This window comes from Oryctolagus cuniculus, chromosome 12, assembly GCF_964237555.1.
Source record: "Oryctolagus cuniculus chromosome 12, mOryCun1.1, whole genome shotgun sequence".
Lineage (NCBI taxonomy): Eukaryota > Metazoa > Chordata > Mammalia > Lagomorpha > Leporidae > Oryctolagus > Oryctolagus cuniculus.
The window spans coordinates 1,378,994-1,401,813 of NC_091443.1; the positions used below are offsets into that span (position 1 = coordinate 1,378,994).

General features: G+C 55.2%; 1 protein-coding gene across 1 annotated transcript in view; it reads right to left on the bottom strand.

The window, feature by feature from the left end:
* AGBL1 (AGBL carboxypeptidase 1) overlaps nt 1-22,820 on the bottom strand; it is a 636,726-nt gene that overhangs the window by 252,829 nt on the left and 361,077 nt on the right. The window contains exon 21 of the mRNA XM_070053460.1: nt 17,066-17,242. Within this exon, the coding sequence (XP_069909561.1) occupies nt 17,066-17,242 (177 nt within the window). The remainder of the gene's footprint in view (nt 1-17,065; nt 17,243-22,820) is intronic.

Sequence of the window (22,820 nt, forward strand, 5' to 3'; positions counted from 1 at the left end):
TCCATGAGCTTTTTGAATCATCCGTACAGACAGGATGGATGATCGATATGTCTGACAGATGCTCGATAGACACATGATAAATAACTGATTGAGGACGATGACAGAAAGAAGAGATGAGATGGGCGACGAGGAGAAAATGCTTGGTCACGGAAGCCTAGCTAGTAGGCGTGAAGCAACGACGGAGTACGGAATGTTCCGGATGCCGAGCTGCTGGGTAGGTGACACGCGGGACATGGACATGGCCCAGGGCACCTTCCCTGAGGAAAGCGTGTCGTTACAGTGGGGAAACAGTGACTCTTCAGTCAATTCTCCCGGCAGACGGCACCTTAGCCACGTGATGACTACACAACACGCCTTGGGACGACCTCCTGAGGAGCACACGGGGAGGACCCGACATGGCGGCTGTGGAACCCTGCCGTGGAGACCGCCGGACAGAGCCGCAGAAGGACAGGTTCTCCAGAGCTGCCGCGTCGGGAGAGAGAAGGGAGGAAATGTGCCTGACTGACGTCAACCACGGAGACGGAAATACACGCAACGTGGGCGCTTGGGCTGGACCAAAAGCAAGGACAAACCGCGCTGAAGTTCACTGCTGGCACAGCTGACGAGGGCGGGGCAGGACTGCAGGGCAGTCGGAGTGTTTGCTGCCTCGTGTGATGGCTCCACGTGGGACGCGAAGGTTCTACGCACTCCTGACTGCTGTCTTCTCAAGATGTTAGAAAAGACTCAGCACACCTGCTGCAGGAGGCAGCTGGTGCCTCTCACGGCTCCAACCAGGACCAACTGAGGAAACTGTCCCAGGAGCACTCCCACAGCACCATCTGTGCCTCCCAGAGCACTCCCACAGCACACCTGTGTGCCTCCCACAGCACTCCCACAGCACCAGCTGTATGCCTTTGGGCATGCCTCCTCTGAAAGGCACCCCTCTGAATCCTGCCTGGAAAGTTAGACCCATTTCCCTCAAACCCCCATGAAAGCCAGCCTCTCCACGTGGCATTCTGACACCTCGAGGCCACCAAAGGGACTCTCTCTGCTCTCCAAAGGATGAAACTTGCTACCTGGGTGTGGCTCTGCTCACAGCCACCTCCAGGCTGCTGTGCCAGCATCCCATATGGGCACCAATTTGAGTCCTGGCTGCTCCACTTCCAATCCAGCTCCCTGCCAATGCACCTGGGAAAGCAGCATTGACACCCAGGTACCGGGGCCCTGGCTCCTGGCTCCTGGCTTTGGCCTGTTCCAGCCCTGGCTGTGGTTGTAGCCATTTGGGGAGTGAGCCAACAAATGGAAGATTCTCTCTCTCTCTCCCCCTCTCTCTCTCTCCCCCTCTCCCCCTCTCCCCCTCTCCCCCTCTCCCCTTCTCCCCCTCTCCCCCTCTCCCCCCACCGCCTCTCCTCTCTGTGTAACTCTGACTTTCAAATAAATAAATAAATAAATCTTTAAAAATAGTTTTAAATTTTTATCTGATAGAGTTGGAAGGTGGCGTGGTTATCATCCAGTCCAATCTACTGACTTTTGTCAGGTAAGGAAATCAACACTCAGAGGGGCACCTGAGAAACCACACATTGGTAACTTAGCAACGGTTCCACATAGAGGGCGGCGTTGACTCAAAACAGGACAAGGGACGAGCGCCAGGTACGTTTTTGGTTGTCACAGCTAGGAAGGTGCTATTGGGCTCTACAGGGTAAAAGCCACAGCAATGCTCAACACCCCCTACTGCACAGGTCAGCCCAGTGTCAGCAGCGCTGAGCTGAGACGCCCTACGCCCGTGCCCACGCGCGCCCACAGTCACGAGTTCCCCAGGGAACTCCTCTCCCGCTGCTGGCACTGGCGGGGAGCAGAGGCCTCCTGGTTTCCTCTTTCCTTACAACCTCTCGGCCCTCTCGTGGTGCTCCTGCTTCTGCATCTCCTGGAGCCAGTGAGGAAGTAGCTGGGACGGGGAGATTTGTGAGAAAAAAAATAAGGGTGAGGGCACTTCAAAAAAATGTAGAAAAATTGAATTAAAAGGCATGTTTGCTTTTGTGCAAGAAAAAAAAATGGAAACTCATGCATGGTGCTTTCATAATATTAATTTCTCATGAATGTTCTAGACACTTTGCATGTAGATTCAGTTAAGCTGACCCAGAGTCCCTTTCTTCAGTCAAAACAACCCCGAAAATACAGATTTGCATTTCCAGGAAGTTAACAGTCAGAGGAAACCTATAATAAGAATTTCTGAGTGCAGAAGAACAGCTTTGGAATTTGCATGAGGCTGCAGTGAGGATAAAGTCAGTTACGTTGAAGCAGTAATGGGTGTAAGTTAGAAAGACTTTCCCAGGGCTAATTCGGCAACTTCACATTCTCTTCCACTGCCGGGCTGATCCCGACTCAAGAGTATCACAGAAGGATGGGCCACGGCGTTTGCCACGCCAAACCCTGCTTCCGGAGTCTCTCCCTTCACAGCCTCGGGAGCGGGGATCCCCCAGACCACGTCACTTCCCGATGCCTACGCTATCCACGGATACGCACAAGGCACCGCCCTCCCCCACCCCCAACACAGCCTCCACGGATACCCACAAGGCACCCCCCTCCCACACCTCCAACACAGCCTCCACAGACACCCACAAGGCACCACCCTCCCTCACCTCCAACACAGCCTCCACAGACACCCACAAGGCACCACCCTCCCTCACCTCCAACACAGCCTCCACAGACACCCACATGACACCCCTCCCACACCTCCAACACAGCCTCCACAGACACCCACATGACACCCCCTCCCACACCTCCAACACAGCCTCCACAGACACCCACATGACACCCCCTCCCACACCCCCAACACAGCCTCCACAGACACCCACATGACACCCCCTCCCACACCTCCAACACAGCCTGCACGGATACCCACATGACACCCCTCCCTCACCTCCAACACAGCCTGCACGGATACCCACAAGGCACCACCCTCCCTCACCTCCAACACAGCCTCCACAGACACCCACAAGGCACCACCCTCCCTCACCTCCAACACAGCCTGCACGGATACCCACATGACACCCCTCCCTCACCTCCAACACAGCGTCCACAGACACCCACATGACACCCTCCCACACCTCCAACACAGCCTGCACGGATACGCACATGACACCCCCTCCCTCACCTCCAACACAGCCTCCACAGACACCCACATGACACCCCCTCCCACACCTCCAACACAGCCTGCACGGATACCCACATGACACCCCCTCCCACACCTCCAACACAGCCTCCACAGACACCCACAAGGCACCACCCTCCCTCACCTCCAACACAGCCTCCACAGACACCCACATGACACCCCCTCCCACACCTCCAACACAGCCTCCACAGACACCCACATGACACCCCTCCCTCACCTCCAACACAGCCTCCACAGACACCCACATGACACCCCTCCCACACCTCCAACACAGCCTCCACGAATACCCACATGACACCCCTCCCTCACCTCCAACACAGCGTCCACAGACACCCACATGACACCCTCCCACACCTCCAACACAGCCTGCACGGATACGCACATGACACCCCCTCCCTCACCTCCAACACAGCCTCCACAGACACCCACATGACACCCCCTCCCACACCTCCAACACAGCCTGCACGGATACCCACATGACACCCCCTCCCACACCTCCAACACAGCCTCCACAGACACCCACAAGGCACCACCCTCCCTCACCTCCAACACAGCCTCCACAGACACCCACATGACACCCCCTCCCACACCTCCAACACAGCCTCCACAGACACCCACATGACACCCCTCCCACACCTCCAACACAGCATCCACAGATACCCACAATGCACCGCCCTCCCCCACCTCCAACACAGCCTCCACAGACACCCACATGACACCCCTCCCACACCTCCAACACAGCCTCCACAGACACCCACATGACACCCCCTCCCACACCTCCAACACAGCCTCCACAGACACCCACATGACACCCCTCCCACACCTCCAACACAGCATCCACAGATACCCACAATGCACCGCCCTCCCCCACCTCCAACACAGCCTCCACAGACACCCACATGACACCCCCTCCCTCACCTCCAACACAGCCTCCACAGACACCCACATGACACCCCCTCCCTCACCTCCAACACAGCCTCCACAGACACCCACATGACACCCCTCCCACACCTCCAACACAGCGTCCACAGACACCCACATGACACCCCCTCCCACACCTCCAACACAGCGTCCAGTTCCTTCAGACTCTCTCATCACAAGCAGCTCACCCTCGGGCCTGGTCCCTTCCCTGTCCGGACATCTCTCAGATGCGTCCCTCCAACAGGGGGCCGTTACTACAGCCTCTGACGGCTCCCTGCCCCACCCATCTAACAGCTCAGAGCCCACGATGCCTTGCCCTAGCCCACACCAGTGGACACCTGTTCTCTTTGAAACAAACACCCGTCTCCTTTGGACACTTCATAAGGCTCTTTTATCTGGCCGCTGCCGCTGCTTACTTCTGCTACAATGCTTCCATCTGTTCCCCAAATCCGTCGTAGTACTGAATGCAACACATTTTTCTCAGTGCAATTAGACCGAGTTGGAGAATAACAGCTTTCTCATTTTAGGCATTATAATTTTAATGCAATTCAATACACATTCACATTTTAGCATATTCACATTTGATTCATATTACATTTACAGTAAGTAAAATGCCTAAATATTTTTTATAAACCTTCTTGTACTTGAGCAATTTCTTTATGTTTTAATGAAATACAGGACTTCCCAATTATCCATATTAAGTTCCTCTTTTGAGATTTTGCCCAGAATTCCATCTTGCTAAGATCCTTTTAGACTCAGATTCTGCCACGTAATCCAATCACTGCTCGCCCCACATTGTCACAGCTGAAAATCCCATCAACATGAGACGAGGTGGCTCAGAGGAGGGACCGCCAAGGAGCTGTAAAGACATGGAACGCCACAGAGATGTCCACACCGGGAGGCTGGTGCACGAGCACAGAACGAGGTGACGGTGATGACGGCGGTGAAGACGAGGACTCGCCGTGTTCCGGGCCGGCGCTGCACTAAAGGCCTTCCCTACACTCGCCCTGAAGGAGGGGCGCTCATTAGCACCCTTCTGTCTGATGAACTACACTGAAGGCTAAAGGGTGCACAATTTCCCAGAAGTCCAGTCAATCCGTGGTGGAGGGGCCAGCACTGGACAGCGGACGAGCCACTGCCTGGCCACCGGCATCCCACAGTGGAGCGCGGGCTCAGTTCCTGGCTGCTCTGAGTCCCGTTCGACTCCCTGCTAAGGCACCGGGAAGGCAGCAGAAGATGGCCAGGAGTCGGAGCCCTGACACCCTCGCGGGAGGCTTGGATGGACTCCCGGCGTCCTGGCTTCAGCCTCTGGCTGCTGAGCCATTTGGGGAGTGAAGCAGCAGATAAAAGCTATCTTCCCCCACCCTCTCTCTTCCTGCCTCTCAGACAAATACATAAATTTAAGAAACAACATAAAAATGATGGGTTTGGATATAGAAAAGTTAAGTCCGTGTGCGTGGTAACATCATCTTCTTTCTGCTCAGGTCGTGCGTTTTTCAAACACTTGCTCTCACGCGTGCTCTCCCAGTGAGAGGTGAGACTGTTTGCAAGCTGTCAGCACTAACAAGCAATGACATCCACGGCCTCATACCCGGAATTCACTTTCTGGAAGCAGAACCTCAGGGCTAAGATCACGAATTTTTGTTGGGTATTTCCAATCTGTGTCATGACTGTGAGCATACAAGCGGGAAGAGGTAGCTCCTGAGTGTCCCCCAGTGACGGCAGCTCCCAGGCCAGCGGCCAGCTTTGCCTCCGGGCCGGCGTTGCAGCCTCCCAGCTCCATCCCTGGGGCTACCGCTCCTCCCATCCCAGCGCGGGGACTCCCGTTACTGCTACCACGCGGCCAGGCCAGCCAGCCGCACAGCCCGACCTGCCCCTTCTCTCCGCCCCCAGGACTTGGATGAGCAGCCGCACAAGGGCCAGACAGAACACGGGACCTGTCTGTTGGACCCTCCAGGCACACCCTCTGACTGACAGGAAGCAGGCAGATAAACATTGTCTCCTCTCTCGGCTTGGCCACGTCTGGCCCATCCAGAAAATCCCCCTTGCTGAGCCTGGCTCACTCCTCACTCTCATTTCGGTTTCCTCTCGTGCCTCCGGCTCATCCGGGATAATCAGGCTCATGAACGTGCTCTGTGCGTTCTGGACCACAGTGGAGAGAGAAGGCACCTTCACTGCTGCGGGTTTTGCTGTTCTCAGCGTGCTTGGGGGAAATACAGCCAGAATTTTATTTGCGATAACCTAATTCAGAGCACCTGTACTAATTTCAATACCCTGTAGCCGTCCAGGAAGGACTATGGAATATTCTTAAGGTGTATGATTGCAGTTGCTTCGGGGAGGGATAGCTAACTGACTACAGCCTCCAACGGAACACCTGCGCTTCGGTGGGCGTCCAGGGGGCAGCAGACGCGGAGCAGGAGGATGTGTGCGCACAGCGCCTGCCTCAGTATCGACTCCCCTGGCGAGATGTAGAACAGGAAAGGAGGCCGCGGTGGGATGAAGGAAAACTGGAGGGAGAGGGAAACTGCCCTGCTTTCAAACAGTGATCTGCATGTCCAGACGTCACACACACAACCTGTCGCCTCCTCCCCCTGCGTTCTCTCGCAGCACCGAGAGCTTCCCCTCTGCTCGCGGCAGTGAGGGCTGATTGAGACGCCTGCCCCTCTGGCGGGGCCATGGACCGCAGGGCCGGAGACTGCCAGCTCCACACTGCCACGTTCTTGGCACTTAGCATTGTCAGATCTGTAGACAAACGTTTCTTGAATGAGGAGTGGGAGAAGGAGCGAGTGAGGAATGAGATCTGCTGGGGACGTACCCGGCCTTCGGGGCGCATTCTGGCTTCTCTGCACCCCAGCGTACGCTGCAGCTGGATGTAGATGCCTAAGCAGCACGCACTGCCCGATGACACCATCGCAAGTTTACACAGAAACACCTGGCGCTGTCTTCCAGCAGCAGGGTTCAAAGTCGTCCGACCCGTTCCATTCTGTCCACATTCGGGGAACACAGGCACAGAAAGACATGTCCTGCTTGCCGGTGTACACAGAAACCTGTAAGGCCCTTCTGCTGGAGCGAAGACGTGGTGGACAACGCTGAGGAGTCAGCGGGAGATAGAACCATCCCCTGCCCTTTGCAGTCCAGGAGGGCCCCGGGGTTTGGGGTCCGCTGCGCTTCACGCACAGTGAGAACGCACCTGGTGCAGGGCCCCTCACCACCTGACAGTGTCCCACTGCTCGCGGGTGTGAGAGCACCCCAGCAACTGCACTTGCACCAAGGCCAGGGAAGAGCACGCCACGCGGGGCCAGTCCTGTTCCTTATGCTGCACCCTGAACAAAACCCTGAATTACGTTGAGGCTTTCTCGGGCTTACTGTGTGTTCCCTAAGGGTGTCTGGCTTATTGCGTTTACATTGGTCACGTGGGTAGGGTAAGATTCAGAGATAAACCATCTCTTCTTCTTTGTGGCCATTTGCAGCCAAATCATTTTCAAAGGATCAGAGGGCATTTGGGGCTTAGTGGATTATTCCAAGTGCCAGATTCCCTCCTTATTTTTGATACGAGGACTCGTTTTCTACAGTGGGCATGGAAAACTCAAGGCTCCCACGGATGTCCTAATCCCCGGAGTCTCCTGCTGGCAACCTCATTAGTGTCTCTGCCTCTTGAGTCTTTAATTCCTGTTACTATTCCACCAGCGTGCCGACAGACATCACGGAGCCAAGCGACAGAACGAGGGCAATATCTCCTACCTCATTACGTCGGCAGTGAGTTGATAAACTGCTTATAATGTGCTTGGAGATCAAACACGAAGAGGCTAGAACCACACAGACAGCGGCAAGGCGATGCTTGTGGGATCCCAATGAGTGCAAGGGTGGAGCAGGGCACAGAGGTCTCTGATACAACCTCACTGCAGGACACGTCTGTTGGGAAACTGGCGCAGTTTTATCTATGGCGCCATCTACACCCTGATTTACATCCTATGCCCCAGTTCCTGCCACTATTGCTGAAAGCCAGGTGGCCACATGGCCCAACCACCTGTGCCAAGCCCCACCCCCATCCTAATGGGATTCGCTGCTCCTGCTTCCCTGCCCGCCCTCCGGCAGTTTTAAAAGGGCCTGTTCCTGCACACGCGCTCTCTGGGCTCCTCTCGTCTGCTCTCCTCTCCTCCTCTGTCTCTCTGCTCTCCGCTCTCTCTTCTCTCCTCGCTCTCTCTTGCCCACTCTCTCTAGCCTCCTCTTCTCCTCTCTCACTCCCCTCTCTCCACTCCTCTCTCCTCTTTCTCCCTTATTCTCCTTTTACACCTTCGCCCCTTCCCTCCAGTCTGCTGGGTTTTCCCCAATAAACTCTGTCCCTTACTCCGGTGTTTGGTGTGTTTTGTGACGGCCTAACAGAAATACAAAACCACGTCGAGCACCAAGGTTTCAGACACAACCGCACTACAGGACACACCGAGGACGAAGGTTTCAGACACAACCATGCTACAGGACACGTCGAGCACCTGGACTCCACGTCTCTATCTGTCCAGGAACACGGTGGCGTCTGACAGCAAACACACATTTGAGAAACAGTCTTCCCTTCCGAGCCCTGCAGGACAGAGGCTGTCAGAGAAGACGGATGCAGGCGAAGCAGCTCATGCAACATTGAAATGTTAGCAAGATCGATACGCGTCTTCCATCGGGGGCGCTCGCAACGTCTATCACATTCGCACACAACATCTCATTCCAGCAGAGAATTCGGGGAGTGAATTCCTCGTCCTAACACAAGGCGAGAGCTCCTAGCTTCCTACCCCGAACTCCGCCCCTCTTCCAGCCCCGCTGCCCTGCTGCCCCGCTGATGGAACACAGGTTCCCTGGGCATTCTGATTCAGGAGCTGGGGCCTGCCCCTCCCCCGCCCCTGAGCAAGCAGCTTGAGAAAGGGCCCCTGGGACATCAGGGTCCTCAGCCCCCCGGGGGCCAGCACGGGGCTGCCCACGTCCCCTGCCAGGCACACTCCACCTGACCACAGAGGCAAGCCGGGCGCCTCCGGAGCTGATGTAGAAGCAACAAGTAGGAAGCTAGAGCCTTGGGCTCCGCCAACTGAGCCGCGAGCTCGCCACGTGTTGGGGGCACCCGTGCTTTTCAGAACATCTTTTTTTAAAATAATTTTTATTTATGTAAGGTGAACAAACTTCATAGGAGCACAGTGACGCTTCCCTCCTGCTCTCCCTCCCGCCCATTTTTACAATGACATACTTTCGATTAGCTCTGCAGTCACAAGCTCAACATTGCACTAAGCAAAGAATCCGACAAATAGGAAGAAGGAAAAACAACAGCAGACAAGGGCTGTAACAACAATCAGGTCTCAGAATGTCAGTGTCGCTCACATACATTTTTTTGTGAACACTGTAGCTACCTTCCTGGGAAAGGTGCCCAGAGCCTCCACACGCCACTGTTCCTAAGCTCTCCCTGTCCCCAGACTCACAAATGCCCCCCAAGAAAAGTGTTCAGATTCCCAACACAAAGAAATGATAAATGCTTAAGGAGATGGGGATGCTAATCGCCCTGATTGGATCATTACGTCTTGTGTATGTGGACTGAATTATCACACTGCACCCTCTAAACATCTACAATCATTTTATATCAATGAACTGTTCAAAGACACCAATGAGAGAATTCGGATCTGGGGGCCCCCTAGGAGTAGGAAAAACAAAGACACAAAAAGCATCGTCAGCTCCCACTGATATTGGACAGCTTTTTTATAGAATTATGCCAGTTTCCTAAAATTGCAAATGACAGGGACAGGGGTGCGACCAGGAGAATGGGACGCTCAATGTTTCGAGAGGAGCAGGCGCATCAGAGTGATGTGGGAGAGCTGCAGGCCCGCCCTGCTCTCTGCACCTGCCCCGGGTGTCCTGCCTCAATCCCTCCGTGGCCCCCACGGATGTCCAGGAGGCTTGGTGAACTGTGGCTCCCTGGGCCAGAGCCCAGAACAAGAAACCTGTGGACACACAGTTCAGAGACTTGCACTGTGGAAGCTCCCAGGTGATTCTCACGCGTGCGAGAATGTGAGGGGTCAGGCCTTCCTCAGTTTGTCCCTCGGATTTCATGGATAAAAGTAAGGCCCCTCCACCCACAGTTCAGCTGCCACAAGAGTGGCATTACTGTGGTGGCCACCTGTGGAACAAGCAGGCAACTTGGGAACAGTGACCCAACAGGACTCTGGGGCTGCAGCCCTGGCTCAGTGGGCTTTCATTCAGCGGCTGGGGAGACAACAGGGCCCGCCCTGCCCCCACTCCTCACTCCTGCCTGTGCTCCGGCTGGAAGGATGCACAACCATGCTCCTCACCTTCCTCGGCCCTTGAAAGGAGGTGGCTACTACACAGACTACGCTGCCCAGGAAGTCTGATAGCTGCACGGATGGGCTGATGATACAGCCAGCTTGTAAACAGCACATACAAAAGTTGCTGTGGCACAGCTGGGTCTATAAATAGATGTGTGACATCAGCACCTACGCAAGTCAGAGCGTGTGGTTCCCAACAATGCTGCACAAGCTTATAGTCCCATAAAGTCCTGACCTCCAGCCTCAGAGATTCTGATTACAACAGTCTCGATTACGGTGAAAAGTGCGCATCCAGGGGCTGGCGACGTGGGGCAGCAGGTTAAGCCTCCACCTCCTGTGCCAGCATCCCGTATCAGGCCCCAGCTGCTCCACTTCCGGTCCAGCTCCCTGCTAAGGCACCTGGGACAGGATGGCCTGAGTGCTTGGATCCCTGCCCCACAGGAGAGACCCAGATGGAGGCCCAGACTCCGGCTTTTGCCCGGTCCAGCCTGGTCACTGTGGCCATCTGGGGAATCAACCAGTGATGAATATCACTCTTTTTCTCTCATTCTATCTTGTCAAATAAATAAATCCTGTGCTTTTTTTTAAAGTGGGAGTCTAAGTGTCTTTATTCAAAGTAGAGAAAATTGCTGCTAATAACTCTTACAATCAATAATAGCACAGACAGTGATGCACACTGAGGATTACTATGGAAATGGTGGGGACATTCCACAGGCAGGGGCTCCGTGGGGAGGAGTCATGAGGAACACCAAGGTCACCGAAACACTCTCAGAGGTCAGGAGCCACCAAGGTCATGGCTGTGCAGGACAGAGCTGTCCTCGGAACTCAGCCTAGGGGATTGGCTGTGTTTCCTGCTGTGATTGCGACATTGAGGCCCACGGGGTTGTGCACATGTTTACTACACACACACGTGTGGTGGGAGAGCTGGAGGGTGTGTGTGCCTGGGTGTACAGGCACGTCTACACACACACACACACACACACACACATGGTGGGAGAGCTGGAGGGTGTGGGTGCCTGGGTGCACAGGCACGTCTACACACACACACACACACACACACACACACGGTGGGAGAGCTGGAGGGTGTGTGTGCCTGGGTGCACAGGCACGTCTACACACACACACACACACACACACACACGTGGTGGGAGAGCTGGAGGGTGTGGGTGCCTGGGTGTACAGGCACGTCCACACACACACACACACACACACGTGTGGTGGGAGAGCTGGAGGGTGTGGGTGCCTGGGTGTACAGGCACGTCCACACACACACACACACACACACACATGTGTGGTGGGAGAGCTGCAGGGTGTGTGTGCCTGGGTGCACAGGCACGTCCACACACACACACACACACACACACGTGGTGGGAGAGCTGGAGGGTGTGTGTGCCTGGGTGCACAGGCACGTCTACACACACACACACACACACACGTGGTGGGAGAGCTGGAGGGTGTGGGTGCCTGGGTGTGCAGGCACGTCTGCTGCTCGGGACACCTGTGTGAGAGCAGTGAGCCCGGCAGGAGAAAAGCTACCAGGAAGAGACAGCGGGGCAGCAGCAGCCCGGGAGCTGCCTGAGGCACGGTAACCTGGCTGGCCCCTCGCTCCCTCCCGTCCCCCGCCGCCGTCCTGCCGGGCCTCTGCACTAACTGGAAGCCAGGCCAGGAACGGGCGGAAGGGGGCGGGGCTGGAGGGGAGAGGGCCAGAGGCTACTTGGCACCAGCGGGGACTTCCTCCCTGGCAAGGTGAGCAAACTCAGAAGAAGCTGCAAACCACGGCCATGCCGGCCCCCGGGCTAGGGGGTCCCTGAGTCCCCAGCCAGCAGACCGTGCCGTCTCTCTGCTCTCATTCTGAACCAGGGAACTGGAGCCCAGAGGGGTAGGATGCACCTGCCGGCAGAGCTGCTGTGGCAGCCGTGAGCAGAGCTCTCCAAGCCCAGGCTCCTCTCTCCAACACCTGTTCCTAGGCAGAAAGCATGGGGGTGACGGCCACGAGCCCCGTGCCAGACTTGCCTGGCGTCAGACCCTGACTCCAACGTAAGGCCGTGTGACCGCCAACGACCTCCCCGTCCTCCCTGTCTCTAACACAAGGCCCACGACGGAGAGAACGGAGTGATGTTGCAGGGTTTTGTTGTGCAGTAGCAGGTACGGGTGGCTTCACAGGTGCACGGGTCGGCATGTCTGTTGCTGTCCCTGTCACCTGTGCATCCCAGCCCTGCCTTAATCAGCACTCATCCCACGTGGCAGTGACTCTGCAGATGCTGTGAGACCGACCCTTCCTGTCAGAGGCCGAGAGGGAACAAGAGTGCTACCACACCGGGGTGCTCCCGGCATTGCTAGGTGTCCTGTACCTCCAACCAACCGGGCCGAGTAGCGTGACCCCAGCAGCCCACCCGAGGGGTCACTGCAGATGCAACTGGTTAGGCTGAGGTCATGATGGAGCCAGGGGGCCTTCACCCAGTGTCTCTGGTGACGACCAGGGAGGGGTCTCGAGTGATGTGCCCGCAGGAAGGAGTGCCAAGGGTGCTGGTGACACCGGCACGGAAAACTCCGCCCTGCAAGCGTGGGAGAGCAGCTAGATTTCAAACCTCCGGGCGGGACCAAGAGGACTAAGGATGCTGCGTTAGGCCTCCCAGTCTGTGGTGGTTTGTTACGGCAGCCACAGGACGTACGCCACAGCCAGCCCGTGTTCTGCTCCAGAGCCACCAGCTCGGGTTCTGCGTGGGCCCCGCTACCAAGAAGGGAGAAGCAGAGTACAGAAGCTGGGATCCGGGAGGCCGCGGCACCACGATCAGACGGTTCCCCCTCCAGGGGAAATCCAGCCCCGTCAGCCGCCTTCAAGAGGCGCTCAGCCAACATATGTGTCCTCTGTCCAAAGCTTGTGAGACTGGGCAGTGGCTGTCCCCAGGAAGCAGCCTGGAGGCTCTGGGATCTGCACGTACAACGGTTTGGGAGACGTTCACGGGAACAACCCCAGGAAACACGAGAAAGCAGGGCCGGGCGGGGAAGTTGAACCGCAGCGCAGAGGCCCCAGGACCCACACAGGGAGCTGAAGGGCGGGGTGGCCTTTGGGGCTGTCCCAGCTGAGGCCACGAGGCCGGGCCCTTGGACCCACCGTGGACCAGCTGGACCCACCGTGGACACAGCTCCCACCGTGGACCAGCGCTGGACACAGGCTGGCTTCTTGAGGAGCCATGGCTTTGGGCAGCCCGGCTGCTGTCCGGCAAGTTCAGGCGGCTCCCTTGGCCGGCCCCACAGAGACCCTGGAGGAGATGGGCGCCAGGCTTGGCAGGCTGCCCGAGGTCTCGGCGTTGCAGGATTGCTTACGGGAGGCGACAGGGCTCTGGGCTGGTGGCCCAGCCTGGGTGTGTAGGGCAGCTCAGACACACATGCCAACATGCGTGTGAACGTCTCCACATCCACACGTATGCTGTCTTCCACACACGCCAACCCAGGAGCCCATATGCATGCCCCTGCGCTGGCCTCTGGCCCTCCCTGGGTTCCTGGCTTCATGGCCTCAGGGAGGTGGTGCGCTCCCTCCCAGTCCCCGTCCGTGGTTGGCCCTTGGGGCCCTGGCTGTGAGCCTGGGAGAAGGAGTGCCGGGGCCTACAGAGACCCGCGGGGCGGCTGCAGCTCCGCCCGGTGCAGGATGGAAGCTCCCTGCCTCACCGCCACCTGTTCCAGAGCCACCACAAGACCTCGCGCCTGGACGGGGTGGGGGGGACCCACCGGGGGCTCTGAGGTCGGGTGACAACACTGCCTCCCGCCCACAGGGCTTCCACCTCCACCCCGCAGCAACGGCTTCCGCTCACACCTGGACCATGGCGACTTCTTCCCTAGTCTCCCGAGGCTTGAGCAGACTTGGGGCCTTGCCGAGGGTGAGGGAGGGGTGCAGCGCACGGAGGCCAGGACACAGAGCAGGCCGCTTGCAGGCAAGGTCTTTGGCGCCAGATGGGCCGCTAGTCCACCTCAGTCCACCTGCCCATCCACCGCCCCTCCTCCGGCCAACACCCCCATGTGAGCGGCCCTGCCAAGAAGCGAGTCAGCAGCCGCCTGGGTGGGAGCTCATGGAGGCCTAAGCCGCTGCGCACGCCAACACATCGCGCACAGGACGCCAGGGCACACCCGCACAGCTGTCCGCACGGGCTGCACACCTCTGAAAAACGAGCCCCAGCGCCGCCATCACTCCGTTCGGGCTTCCCCTTGACAGGCTCCAGAGCCTGGGGCCGGTCCCCAGTGGGCAAAGTAAGTCTCTCGGTGGGCGGGGCCTCTACATTACATTCAAATCCCAGATGCAAGCAAACAACCGCCTCCCAGAGAAATACAAGCCGGGGCGTTTTAAAAATGAGCCACCTACAGACTGGAAAAATAGAAGAGAAATGCTGTATTAATAACAATTATTTGAGGGTAATAGCTTGTGTTCTTTAATGCAGTTCCAACATAAATGTCAGTGTAAGAAATGATACTGCATTTCACTACTAACAAATCAGGTACTTAGTGTGCTGAGAGAAACCACGGGAACTACTTTAAAGCCACACTAACCAGAGAAACGGCAGAAATATTTATATTCTTAGGAAGGGAGGAAGGAATGCCACTCATGGGTGTATTTAAGGATCCTCCCTCCGCTGGATAAATGGTAACGCGAAACGAGAAATGGAGAGATGACCTCAGAAGAACAACCGCAACACCCAGCTGGGACCCCGCTTCCCAACACACAAAAACCATTTGCTCTGTCCGGGATGAAATGTCTACGCTGCTTTTATAGCTCGCCCAGAGCTCGCCCAAGCACCCGACACTGGGGAAGGAGTGCGGAAAATCACTGCCCTCCCCCGCTCAGACGCTGCGCCGCGTGCGGGGTGAAGGAGGGGAAGGAGAGAGCCGGTCCACCCAGAGGTGTTTCATATCGAGCGCAGCTCGGCTGAGCCAACCAGCCCTGGCGCCGTGTGGGCGGGCTGTCTCCAGCCAGTTCTCGCCATGCCTCCCCTCCAGACCCCACACGGAGCGGCGTGGAAAATCCCTCCGGACAGCAGCCTGCCGCGTCCACACCTAAAAGCCCTCCCACTGGGCGGGCTCTTTCATCCCTTGTCATTTCTAGCAGCCACTGGGTGTGAGGCAGGGGAGACAGATCCAGCGGCAGCCAGGGCCTCTGAGCCACTTGGTTTTCAATCAGCTCCCAAGGACGTGGGACTCCTGTTCATTGACCATGAGTGGCACTGACACGGACACTACCAGAGCTGTTAGCCCGAGTCGGTGCTTGGAGAGACAAAGGTAACGAACGTTGGCAACCAACAAATCTGGGGGAGTCGCAGGGAGCTGTCTTTTCAATAAATTCCTGGCCCCTTTCCATAGGAGACACACAACTGAGACACACAGACCCGGATCCACAAGGCCTCGGGTCACAGTGCCCCCCCAGCTCTCTCCCCTCCGGCCTACAGGCCTTGAACGCCGAGAGAGGGCGGGGTCTCTGGTGATGGAGCCTGCACCACGCTCACAAAGTTCTCCTCCAGCCTTTGCGAGCATCGTGTGTGGCCGAGAGGAGCAGGATCCTTGCTAATACAGGACACACAGGGCCTCAGCGGGGTCAGCCGCCGTCCGCACTGCTGGGAGACAGATCAGCAGGCTCCCTCGGTGCCCATCCCACAACCTCCACTCTTCCTATCCTGCAACTGTGTTCACGTGGGTAATGAGGATTGATTCAACCTAATCATTTATTAATCCAGTCGCAAAACAATTCCTTGAGAAAATTGTTTAAACTAGCTGGCTATCTGACAGATTTAAGGGGTCAAAATAAGTCTAACAGCAGGTGGGAAGTTAGACAGCGTTCTGCGTCCCTGGCTCCACACACCCTCTCTGACAACCAGCAGATGCGCATGGGCTGGGACCGCACAGGTGCCAAGCGCGGCCTGGCTGTTCCAGCAGCAAACCAAAGCCAACCCATGAGCGTCAGCGCCGGTGAGGTCCAGGTATTCCTGAGGCTGAACAGAAGCCGCCAAGGAGTCACCTGTCAGCTCGTCTAGGAAACTTAGAAGAGCCCGTTCCCTGGCTCCGTCACAACGGCCCTTATTTATGCTCTGCGGGGAGAGGGAAGAGCCGCCAGCCAGGAGCGCCTGCTGGAGCCGCCAGGCAGCTGCGCCGCGCAGTTCATACAGCTGTGGAGGGAGCACTCGCCCTGACACCCGGCGCCCGTCCCAGACCCAGCCCCTCTGGGCGACCCCCGCCATGCACAGGTCTGTGCCAGGGACAGGAGGTGACACAGAGGACTGCTCACTGAGGAGGGCACAAAGACAGAGGCGCCACACACACGTAGTGGATAACCACTGCGGAAAACCTGCAGCTGTGTGATGCATGAGGGCCTAGGCCCCTTGTTGCAAAAAGCACTGACAGATTCCCGTGTGCGTTACAGACCCGGGTGGGCAGGGCTCTGTGAAAGGGGGGCTGTGTGACAGAGGGCGGCTCCCGCTGCCTGCCGCGGAGGGCAGCTGACTGCGGAAGCAGCCTGGAAAGCGCGCGCGCTCTGCCTCCGGGATCAGCACGACGAGGCTGCAGGCCAGGCAATGGTGGAGCCGGCGCCTCCTACCAGGGGCCTGCTTCCCCTGCACTGGAGAAAGCGGGGTGGGTCTGCTGCTGCTCCCCACTCGCAGGTGTGGCTGAGCCGGGGCGGGCGGTCCCGCAGCCCACGTACCTGGTAGGGGCCCTGGTTGCAGCCACAGTAGCTGCTCTCCATGGTGTAGCTCCGAGACACGCCCATCTCCCTCCACACCACCACGCGGGCCGTGGAGGCCCGGGACTTCTCCACGAGGAAGCTACAGCTGCTCATGGTGAATGCCGGCGCCAGCTTAGCGAGGATTTTGGGGAGAATCTACAATAAAAAAAGCAAAACCTGATGAGTCGGGGGTCACAGGAACAGCTTCTCTACGTGTCACGTGCTTGCTTATTGCGAATCCTTTACCAACTCTGAGAAATGGGCGCCGACTTTTCTGTAAATCATTTTGCTGGTAAGAAAAGTTAGGCCCAGAAAAGGTGGAAATAAACAGCATCAAGTCCCACAACGCTGGAGAGGCCAGAAGGAAGCCCAAAGGCCAAGCTGGCCGACGCCACACTCGCCCCTCCGTGTGGCTGCGGGCTGCTCCCGCACTGTGCACGTGGCCTCCCCTGTGGCTGGGCTGAGTGTCTGGGAGTCACAGTCCCCCAGGGCCTGGACACGCAGTCACTGGCCAGCTGCTCTGCCCTGGCAGGACACCAGGGCCACGGGGCCACTGGGGAGGCTTAAGCGGTCACCTGGCTCCCATGAGTATGGGAGCGACACGTGAACCCCGCGGTCTCACGCCCTAAGTTGTCGACCTGAGGCCAAGGCAACGGTGAAACCACGGCCTCTGGGCCACGCAGCCCAGCTCTGCCACAGAACAGCTTTCTCATGACCCTCAATGTCCAGCAGAAGGCACCTGCAGGCCCTGACACCCTGACTGGGGGGCCGCGGTCTCTGCCACCGGACCTCCCCTAAGGGCGGTGACCCAGGGTGATGGTGCACACAGCCCTGCGAGAACTCTCACTTCAGTATCGACAGAACTGCACCACACACCGCTGCACGCGCTGTATCAGAAGGAGCGAAACACCAGGCTCTGGGGCAAGCCGTGGAGAAGCACAAGTCGATGAGAATACAAACGCGTCATCTTTAAAGAGAGGCCGTTCTGTTAATTTCTCAAGCAGTGAGTAAATCTCTTAATCTGGTATTTACTGTCCTGGTGTTTTGTATGCTGCTAATTCCATCACATAATTATTAACTACATTGTAAATTACACATGATATAAAGAAGGGACCACGTGCTAATACGATTTACGATCCTCTCGGAGTTCCACGCGGCCCTCGGACCTGCAGGCGGCCTGACAAGGGGCCACGCAAAGCTTGGTCGGCCCCACCGACTTCTCCAGCTGCCTCCTGGGAGAGACCCGCACAGCACTGCCCACTCGTGTACGCCAACTGTGACCCCTCGCCCCACTTTTGTCCTTCAGAACGTTTAGCACGAGCGCAGGCCCTCGGCACAGCAATGAGGATACAGCCCCACACTGCAGCGCCTGTCCGAGTCCCAACACCACCTCCAATTCCAGCTTCCCCGGGACGGCTCCCTGCTTGGGCCCCTGCCACCTACTCCCATGGGTGACGTCTATGCTCCTGGCTTCTGCTTGGCCCTTGCCCTGGCTAGCGTGGGCCCACGCAGAGTGAATCAGTAGATGGGATACCTGCTCATCTCTGTCTCTCTGACTTTGGAATCAGGCAGAAAGCAGTATTCAAACACCTGCTTGTGTCCCGGCTTTGCCGCCTGGAAACTCCGTGAGGGGATCTGGGTCTCGTTCACCAGGCATCTCTGCGGGCTGAGCAGCTCACGGGTCAGAGCGCGCCCGGAATTACTGGCTGAAATAAACAGAATCCGCCAGTGCAGGGCCTCAGGGGACACACGCTATCCATAGATACCACAGGGAAAGTGATGGAAGACACTGGGAGTAGTTTATCAGCATTTAACCATGTCTTTATATTTGTGAATCTTCACCTTTAGCTGTTCTTAGGTTGTTTTTTTCCTAAGATTTATATTATTTATTTGAAAGTCAGAGTTACAGAGAGAGGGAGAGACAGAGAGAGGTCTTCCAACCGCTTGTTCACTCCCCAACAGCCCCAATGGCCAAGGCTGGGCCAGGCCAAAGCCAGGAGCTAGAGCTTCCTCCGGGTCTCCCACATGGGTGCACCGGCATCTTCCACTGCTTTCCCGAGTGCATTAGCAGGGAGCTGGATGGGAAGTGGAGCAGCAGGGAGACAAACTGGCCCCCATGTGGGACGCCAGCACTCAGGCGGCGGCTTTATCACTACGCCACAACATTGGCCCCACTTTCTTCTTTTAAAAGGTTTTATTTGTAAGAGCAGTGTTAGGCCCACAGAAAAAAACTGAGAGGGAGATGCAGAGACTTCCCAGGCAGTCCCTGAGGTCTCGCCACGGTAAGCATCCCCCACCGGAGGCGCCCATCGCTTACAACTGAGGAACCAGCACTGCCACCTTCACCCCCCAAAGCCCTCGGTCTACACGGGAGGTCAGACGCCGGTACTGACACGAATCCGACCTCACAGCACCGCACGGGATAGCGCCTGCCCCCTCCCGTCTCTCCTTCCCTCTCCCCCGAACCCCGGCAGCCGCTCCTCTGTTCTGTCTCACAGCTGCGCCTTCCTGGGCGCCACAGTCGCAATCAACTTCTCTTCCCACGGCCTCCTTCCACTCGGCGGTACCTACTGAAGCTTCGTGTCTCCCAAGGCCTGGTGCCTCATTTCCTCTTAGCGCAGAACAGGATTCATTGTCTGCGTGCGTCACGGTTGATCCGTTTACCTACAGAAGGACATCTCGATTGCTTCCCGATTTTGGCAATTATGAATCAAGCTGCTATAAAAACCCATATGGAGGTTTTTGTGTCAACATACGCTTTCAGCTCCCTTGGGCGGGAGCCAGGAGTGTGTTCAGTGGGCTGGACGGTAAGAAGATCGTCAGCTTTATAGGAAACAGCCGTCTGTCTTCCAGGGCGGCTGGAGCACCTCACACACCCACCAGCAGTAAGTCAGCCCTGGTGCTCCCTATCCGTGCCAGCGCTGCTTGTGTGTGGTAGATCTCATGGTGGTTTTCACCGTTTTGATGGTGTGTGGTTGGGAGCGTCTTGGCCATGTGTGTTTATCATCTTTGGTGAGATATATTTTTCCTGAGACTTACTTATTGGAAACGCAGAGTTAGAGAGAGGGAGGGACCTGCAGAGAAAGAATTCTCCATCTGTTGGTCACTCCCCAGAAGACTGCGATGGCAGGGGCTGGGCCGGGCAGAAGCCAGGAGACCGGACCTCCATCCAGACTCCCACGCGGGTGGTAGCGGCCTAAGCGTTTGGGCCTTCTTCTACTGCTTTCCCGGGCACGTTAGCAGGGAGCTGGATGGGAAGTGGAGCAGCCGGGACTCCAACTGGCACCCATATGGGATGCCAGCATTATAGGCGGTAGCTTAACTCACTGTACCATAGCACTGCTCCCTGGTGAGAAACTTTAATATTTATTTAATTATTTGAAGGTCAGAGCTACAGAGCAAGAGGGTGAGACAGACATACCACAGTGCCAACCCCTCAGTGATCCATTTTTACTTAAATTTTGTGGATGAGAGAGGCAAGAATCTAAATTCATCTTTTCCCAAGTGACTCGTGCCCCATTCCACCACTTCCTGCTGGACAGAAAACCTCACCTGAACTGCACCGACCTGATATCTGTTGCCCATTCAAGTGTATTTTTGCTGTTCTGTCACGTCGATCTATATGTTCATCTTTATGCCAATACTACGTTTTTTGATTACTATAGTTTTATAGTAAGTTTTGAAATCATGTAGGTAAATCCTTCAACATTTTTCTTCTCTTTCAGAATTACTTTGACTATTGTAGTTCATTGGCATTTCCATAAAAAATTTAAGATTGACTTGTCAGTATCACTAAAAATCCTTCTGCGATGTCAATAGAAATTGCACTGAATCTATAGAAAAATTGGGGAATAATCATCTTTAAAATAGTAAATCTTTCAATCCCTAAGTTTGTTATACCTGACCATGTATTTAGGTTTCCCTTAATTTCTTCCAGTTTTGTTTGGTTTTGTAGTTTTCAGCATGTACATAATGGACTTCTTCCTGGTCACTTGTCTAATTGTCTTACTTTTTCACATGATTGAAAACAATTTTTCTTATCCTCATTTCTGGACTGTTCACTGCCTGTGTATAGATGAGATCAACTTTTATTCTGACATGTATCAGTTTTTTTAGATTTCTTGCATTTTTCTGCATAAAATAGATCACCTGTGAACAAAAAGCAATGTGCTTCCCTTCAGTGTTTTGTTGGCCTGCAGTACTGGGCAGAAAACCCACTACAATGTCGAACAGTGATGGAGGCAAACATTCTTGCTTGTTCTTTATCTTATGAGGAAAACGTCCAAGCAGTACGCGTGATGAATTTTTTTAGAGGCTCCATTTCGGGTTCAAGAGTTCCCTCTCCTAGTCTGCTATGAGATTTTATTTTGAATGAGTGATGAATCATGTCATCTGATTTTTCTGCATATATCACAGTCACGTAGTTTTGGCCATTTTTTAAAATCTACAATGGGTATAAAATGCTTAAACACTTTAACATTAAGCCGATCTTGCATTCATAATATAAACTCCACCTTGTCACAATGAACAATCAGTCCCACATGCTAGTCAACTTCACTCGCTGGTATTTCGTAAAGGACTTTTGAATAGATGTTTGTAAGAGACATTAAGTTGTAGCTCTGGCATCAAGGTAACATAAGCCTTATAAATTGAGTTTGCAAATATTTCTTCTCCATTTTCTGAAAAATTTTTGATTACTTTTATTAATTCCTTAAGATTTTGGTAGAATTCATCAATCAAGACTTGTGTTTATGGGAAGATTTTAAGTTACTAATTCATTTTCTTAAATAAGCCTTGTCAGATTGTCTATGTCTTTTTGAGTCTTGGCCACTTGTACCCCGGGAATCCCTCCGTTTGTCAGCAAACCCCTATTAATGGTCTTTCCTTCGTGCTTCGTGAGGACGGTAGTGATGTCTCTGCTTTCAGAGGCTGGCGGTTTGCCTTTTTCTTTCTTAGCCCAGCTGAGGAGTAATTACTTTTGTTGACCAATTCAAGAAACTGAGTTAGCATTTGTGGCTTCTATGTTGTTGGTGTGATTTCTGCTATTGATTTTCAACTTGACATTTTTGCTGTTCTTTCTTATATTTGACTTGGGATCCATTTCTTCAGCTTCGTTTTTTCTTTGATTCTGAATGTGGAAGCTTAGAATACCTTTCCAAAATAAGCACTGAAAACTACACATTTTCCCTTTAAAATTTCCTGTAAATGTTATTAAATTCAAAATATTTTCCAGTTTCCCTTTATGTTTCTTCTCTGATCCATTAGCTGATTTTTTAAAATATTCATTCATTCATTTATTTATTTGAAAGTCAGAGTTACAAAGAGAGGAGAGGCAGAGAGAAAGACTGGTCTTCCATCTGATGGTTCACTCCCCAGTTGACCACAATGGCCAGAGCTGGGCCGATCCAAAGCTGTCGCTCCCCCTCTTCATGGAGGAACGACACTAAACCCTGCCTAGGCTTCATATCCGAGTCCCGGCTCCATTATGTCGCTCCCCCTCTTAAATGACACAGGACCCTGCGCTGTTCTTTTGTCTGCTCGGCCCTCCCCGGGTTTGCTGCTGGTTCTTCCCGGGTTGGCTACCGTCCCTTCCACCTCCGTGGAAGGGCGGTTCCCCCTGCCACTTTTCCCCACTTCCGCGGGGGAGCGGCACACCGCCGGCCGGCTCTCTCGGGGGCTGCACAGGTGTTCCTTCAGATAGATGTTCCTGGTGCATGTTGTCTCTCTCCTCCTT